We start from the raw sequence: 6,000 nt of genomic DNA on the forward strand, positions 1-6,000 counted from the left end.
ACCCTGCAAATTTTGGACTTGCCAGCCTCCACAGTTGTGTTAGCCAATTTATTTTTTTAATGTTTTTATTTATTTTTTGAGAGAGAGAGAGAGAGATTGTGAGTGGGGGAAGTGCAGAGAGAGAGGTAGACACAGAATCCAAAGCAGGCTCCAGGCTCTGAGCTGTCAGCACAGAGCATGACGCGGGGCTCGAACCCACGAACCATGAGATCATGACCTGAGCCGAAGTTGGACGTTTAACTAAGTGAGCCACCTAGGTGCCCCTATGTTAGCCAATTTCTAAAAATAAATCTCTCATCTATCTATCTATCATCTATTATCTATTTATCTATCTATTAATTATCTATCTATCATCTATCATCTATCTACCTTGGCTCTGTTTCTCTGGAGAACCCTGATACTCAAGATCATGAGCTCATGGCACCTTTCTCTTGGGCAGAAGCCAAGCAGTGTCACCATCAGCGACCCTGCCCCTGAGACACTGTCCTGGCTCTCCAGGGTCCCCAGCCAGAGAAGGAAGTAGGGAACAGAGCTGCCAGGCTGCTAAGAGGAGGCAGACACAGCTTGGTCTCAGACAAAGCAGACAACAAAAGTTTCTGGCCGGAGAAAAGCCAGCATGGAGAGAGATAGCTGGAGAAATGGAAATCCCCTGGTTCCCCTGGAAAAGTGGAGTCAGAATGATGGCAGAAAGGGGCCACTGGCTGTGGTGTTCAGGAGCACGGGCTGAATCTTGCCTCAGCGGAGCCTGGAGCAAGGCTTCTTATCTCTCCCCTGCAGTGGTTCTCGGGCATGTAGGCTCCTGAGCACTTTCTGAATGTGGAGGGCTGTCTCGTGTCTCCAGGGGCTGTGTCCGTTCCTCACGGCTGTGAGCCCCTCCCCACCCGCCACCACCCTGCCCGCTGCACAGAGCCACAGACCTGGACCCCACCTGGCCCCAGGCTGTTAGTGTTTGTGTCTCAGTCTGAGTCCTTCCCAAGGCAGGTTCCCAGACCATTTGGTGGCAGTCATTCATCTGGAGGTGATTACAGGAAGCTCTGGGTCAGGGGGAGAGGAGGGTACCGAGGAAGGGTGGGCCCCTGTGCTCAGTGCTGCCGGGACCCCCTCCTCGGCATTGTCCCGTGGCCGGGCCCCTTCTCCGTGCAGGGAAATCCCAGGAACTGACTGCCCAGCCTTTCTCCAGAGCTGTCTGCAGAAACGGCAGGTGGCCTCTGGGGTGGACAAGGGGCCAGGGCAGGGCACCCGTGGGCGCTGCCCCAGCTGACCTCCCCCACCAAACGTGGGCACTGTAACCCTCAGTTTTCCTATAAACTCCAGCAGCGATGGCCTCACTCAGCTTTGTGTTCCCACAGTCTGGCCCCCGGGAACCCCCAGATGTACTGGTCACACGAGGAAGGAACTGAACGCCCACAGCATCCAAGTGGCTGACGGAGACGGGTCACTTTGCTTCTGCCAACCCCGCCTGCTTTGCCAGCAGAGCAGAAACGCACCGGGAGAGGCGAGCCAATCGGCCAATCCACTCTAAGGTAGTCTTTGGAAACGCTCTGCTCAGCACTGATCCGGACGGCCGAGAAGAGAAGGGGTTTGCAGTGTGACCCCTGCCAAGGAAGACTGGTATCTCCTGGAGGGGGCTCGGAGCTCGCGACATTGGACCAGAGCAGCAGCGGCTCCGGGGACGGGCTTCAGGTGCGCACAACGGGCAGGGGGAGATTAGGAGATCTTGAGCCGTCAGCCCGCCTCCCTCTGCCCTTTCTCCCTCAGCATATTGTGAGGTGTTTCCAGTCCATGAGGAGCCCCAAGAACTCTGCAGTGAGCGCTGAGACGAGGAGCATTCGGTAGCCCCCTGGCCTTGCACCTGCCCCACCACGTTTCCGCCCATCTCTCGGGCACCCCCCCACCCGCCGCCCGCCGCACGGCTCCACGGCCGCCGAAGCCAGCTCCAGCTTCCTGTTGGATTTGTTCCAGGAAGACGGGGCAACGAATTGAAGGAAGCAAACCTTGTATGAGAAAACTTCCCCGCAGGACACGGGATCAGGAGCTTCACACATTCTCCAGAGTCGACCGTGGCCGAGTTGTTCTCATTCCCACCCTCAGATTCCTGGGGGGCTGGTCACAGCGGTGAGCACATCGGGGTCAGCCTAGCTAGAGAAGAACGCGTTTCAGGACTTGGGAGAAAGGCTGGCCCGGTGGTGGTTGATGGGACAAGGGCGTCCCTCTGCGCGGCGGGGCCCTTGGAACAGGGAGTCCAGGAAATCGCCCCAAAATCGTACATCTGTGGACTTTGGCTGCTGAGAATTTATTTGCTTAATATTCTGGCAATCAGCTTGTCCCTTCTGTGTATCGTTAAGCACGAGTTATTGGACGGAGTAGGATATTTACAGTTATGCCCCAGTGATGATTTCTGAGCATTTGTTTGCTCAAATAAGCTTGTGCATTTTTAGCAACTGTTTATCTTAATCTGAGGTTTGAGAGAAAAGAAGTGTGTGAGACCAGAAGAGCAAACATTACCAAGGAAGGAAAATGGGGAAGGACAAGTAGACCGCAGACTGATGTGATGTGTAAAACTGATAAAAATTGAGACGGAACAGTTGAAAACCAGAAAAACAGAGGTGAAAAGCAAACGAAACAAAGTGAGAATGGGCAAGAAACGATGGAAAGTTTGGAGGGCAGAGCAGAGAAAATTCGTGTTGTACCACGAGTGCCGGGCGGGCACGATCAGAGGGTCCTGGCTATCGCAGCCGTGGCGGGCTGGCGGGGTGACGGCTGAGGGGGCTGAGCGGGGAGAAGCGGTAATCGGGAGTCGCAGCCTGGAAGTTCTGGCTGCTCAAAGCCGCAGGAGCTTATCTACTGGCCTCCCAGGACACCCACCTATTCCGAGGCTCGGGGACCACACGTCGGCGAGCGACCCCAGGTGCGCCAGACCCGCTGTGCGTTATCATCCACGACCTGGACAGTGAGGAGGAACCACCTGGGGCTCCTCTCCCGCTCTTGCCCCCGGCTGCCTTGCAAGCAGCCTCCCTCCCTTTGGGTGGTTCTCAAAATGTTGTAACGCGTCCTGCAGAGTAAGACCCAGTGTGCTGCTTGAGCGCGAGCTGTGGGCGCAAACTTCCAGGCTTTGGCGGAGATGACCCCTGAAACAACGGTTTTCTACTTTCACTGGGGAGGGGGGCTCGTGACCTGTGCTAATTCACAAAACCAATTTGCCACGATTCTAGCCAGTCGCGGGGAGCTTCGTATGCCGGCCTCTGGACGCAGCTGAATAGGACTCCCTTTCTAAAGACCATCCGTGGTACCGGAACATTGATCCTGGGAAGCATGTAACTTCACGTGAGTGATTAAATACTTTAGGGATGACTCAGAAAATCTTAAACTGGGCGGAAAAGCAAAGGAGACAGTTGCCAAAAATAAGGCTGGGAGCCCCGAGGGTATGGATTTCTCTCCTGTAACCTGCGGGGACATAGGTTCGTGCCCCACTCTGAGGTCTCCGGGCTTCTCCACAGAAAAGCCCACCCTGCCCTCTCTTCTTGAACAGGTAGCGTGGAGAGCTCGGGGTGCAGTGAGGGCCGAGCGGGGCCCCGGGAAGCTGGACAGTGCAGGGCAGTGCTGTCCAGCTCCCCTTCTCCTCCGTGCCTAACACACACGGCGGGCAGCCTCAAATTCGGGGGTGCCCCAGGCACAGTCAGAGCACTGCCAGAGCTCTCCTCCAGCGCCTTCCTGCCGTACCCGGGGTAAAAACCCAAGCTGCTTACCCGGCTGGTGGTGACCAGCCCCTCAGACGGCCGCGTCCTAACCCCCCGAGCCTGCGAGTACGTGACCCGACGTGGCGAAGGTTGTGGAAGGAAGCCCCTCAGCTGACTCAGGAGAAAGAATAGCATCCTGGGCTTTCCAGGTGGGCCCAACATAATCCTGAGGGTCCTTGAAAGGAGAGGAGAGCATCAGACAGATGGCAGCATGGGAAGACCTGGCCCGGCGGCCCCAGAGTTTGAAGCAGAAGGGCCACCAGCCAAGAAATGCAGGCAGGCACCTGGACCTCGGTGTCAGACTTTGGACCTGCAGAGCCGTGGGGTAACACATCTGTGCGATTTGAAGCCACCAAGTCTGAGGTCACTTGTCACAGCAGCTGTAGGAACCCAATGCCACGGCTCACAGGGTCTGTCCCTCCGACCTTGGCTTGCTTCCCCCCCATCTTGTCTCAGCATGTCTGGGCAGAGGACTGTCTCACTCTTCCCGGCAGGCCACACCCATTCCTACCTCAGGGCCTTTGCACTGGCTGCTCCTTCCACAAGCAGCCACAGCCGCAGGCAAGCGCGTCTCCAGAGAGTCTTCCTCGCCGACCTCAGCACTCCCGTTCTGACTTGCAGTGATTTGCACAAAAGCCATCAAACCCGACACACTCACCCCGACGTCCCATGACATGTGCGTGCACAGCCTCGAATGTGCTCACTCCTGGTCGTTTCTCTTTCTATCTTATTCCCACAGTCACTGCTTTTTCTTCTTTGCATGATCATTTCCCTTTGTGTTTCTTCTGTTGGTTTGGCATCCACACCTAGCAACATTTCATGGGCTCCCTAAACCTGGCCCTGGTGAGGACACACCCTTGCTCATTGTAGCTCGCGGGTGTCAAGACTGGCTTCACGTCGGGCTGAGAATGGAAAGCCCAGCAGGCGCCTCCTGGAGACCCCGACCCCCAGTCTCACCTGCCCAGGGGCCCCAGCGGGGCCGTTAAAGCAAAGCGCATCAGTGTAGAAACACACTGTTTTCACTTTCCAGATGGTTCCCTGGGAACATGGTAACAGCCATATTTGAGATTCACGCCTTGCAATTACATTTTTTTTAAAAGCCACAAATACTTTGACATCACACATGCGGCCGGGGAAACAGCAGCTGTCCCCTCGCCCTGTAGGCCCAGGCCTGGGTGGGGGTGCCCAGCTCCCACTCCTGAAACAAGAGGATGACCTTCCCCATGAGACCCTCCAAAGTATTTGACCCCAATGTCCTGAGTCAAAGGCAGAATCAATCTAAGGAAAAAATAAGATAAAATCCACGGTGAAAGCCGAAGACATTGGTAGCAGTGACGGGTGCTTTACAGAATCCAGTTTGGTTATAAATGTAAGTTGAGCTTCTGAAACACGAGCGAGAAATTGGCCAGGACTTTCGCGAAGAGGAGACGTGACCCCTAGCTCTGGCCAGGTCTCCCGGCTTCCCCCCGAGGAAGGCACGAAGCAGACCACCGTGTCTCGGGACTCCTGGGAAGGGGTCCACGGCGGACTGAGTTCAGCGGGGCGAGCGTGCAAAGCGCTCCCGGCCACACCGCGTGCACGGCCTCTCTGGGGCCCACGGGCTCCGCGCCTCTTGTGGACTTAGGCCAAGTCTGCGTGGGGACTCTGACACGGTTTCCCAGCCTGAGTCCATCCGATGGGCCACCGGTGAGTGCCGACTGTGGCCCAGGGCATCTGCCCCAGCTCCCGCTTGCCGCGCTGAGGGGTCCTCCTGCTCCGGGGGCACTACCATCTCCCGAAGGCCTCCTGACACACCAGCCTTTCCTGTCATTGTGCGTCTGGGCCTGCGTTCCTGCTTGCCATGCCCGGCTCTGTGCCGTGTCGCGAGCGAGCGCTGGTCAGGCCCTCACCTTGACGGATGTCCTCTCAGTCTAGGCTCTGCCTGCACAGGGATTCGGGAGAGGACACTGCTCAGAAATTCTGACGCAGAAATCGTCTGCACGTCTCAGAGAGACACAGGGGGAGCGGGCTGAGTCGAGGAAGGAGAGCCCCAGCGACGAGCCCACAGGTTAAGTTGAACGTCTGGCTTCCGTTTCACAGACTCCGTGCCAAGCGTCACGAATGCCCTTGCTTTGAGGGTCATCTGTGAAAAGTACCAGGATGAGAACTGTCTGGTGTCATTCACTCTCCTGACTGCACTGTCCTTATCCATCTCCCCAAAGTGCCTCAGAACTTTAAAGACCAGCTGTGTTCAGGGGGGCGCCTGGGTGGCTCTGTCAGTTAT

At 56.6% G+C, this 6,000-nt stretch overlaps 1 protein-coding gene across 1 annotated transcript in view; it reads left to right on the forward strand.

Moving 5' to 3' along the window:
- The window catches only part of NXNL2 (nucleoredoxin like 2), a 214,508-nt gene extending 212,277 nt beyond the window's left edge, over window positions 1-2,231 (forward strand). The window contains exon 4 of the mRNA XM_019463790.2: window positions 1,350-2,231. Coding sequence (XP_019319335.1) covers window positions 1,350-1,425 — 76 coding nt within the window. The 3' untranslated portion in view covers window positions 1,426-2,231. The remainder of the gene's footprint in view (window positions 1-1,349) is intronic.
- The last annotated feature ends 3,769 nt before the right edge of the window (window positions 2,232-6,000 follow it).

Source organism: Panthera pardus, unplaced genomic scaffold (genome assembly GCF_024362965.1).
Source record: "Panthera pardus isolate Hobbes unplaced genomic scaffold, ASM2436296v1 HiC_scaffold_20, whole genome shotgun sequence".
Lineage (NCBI taxonomy): Eukaryota > Metazoa > Chordata > Mammalia > Carnivora > Felidae > Panthera > Panthera pardus.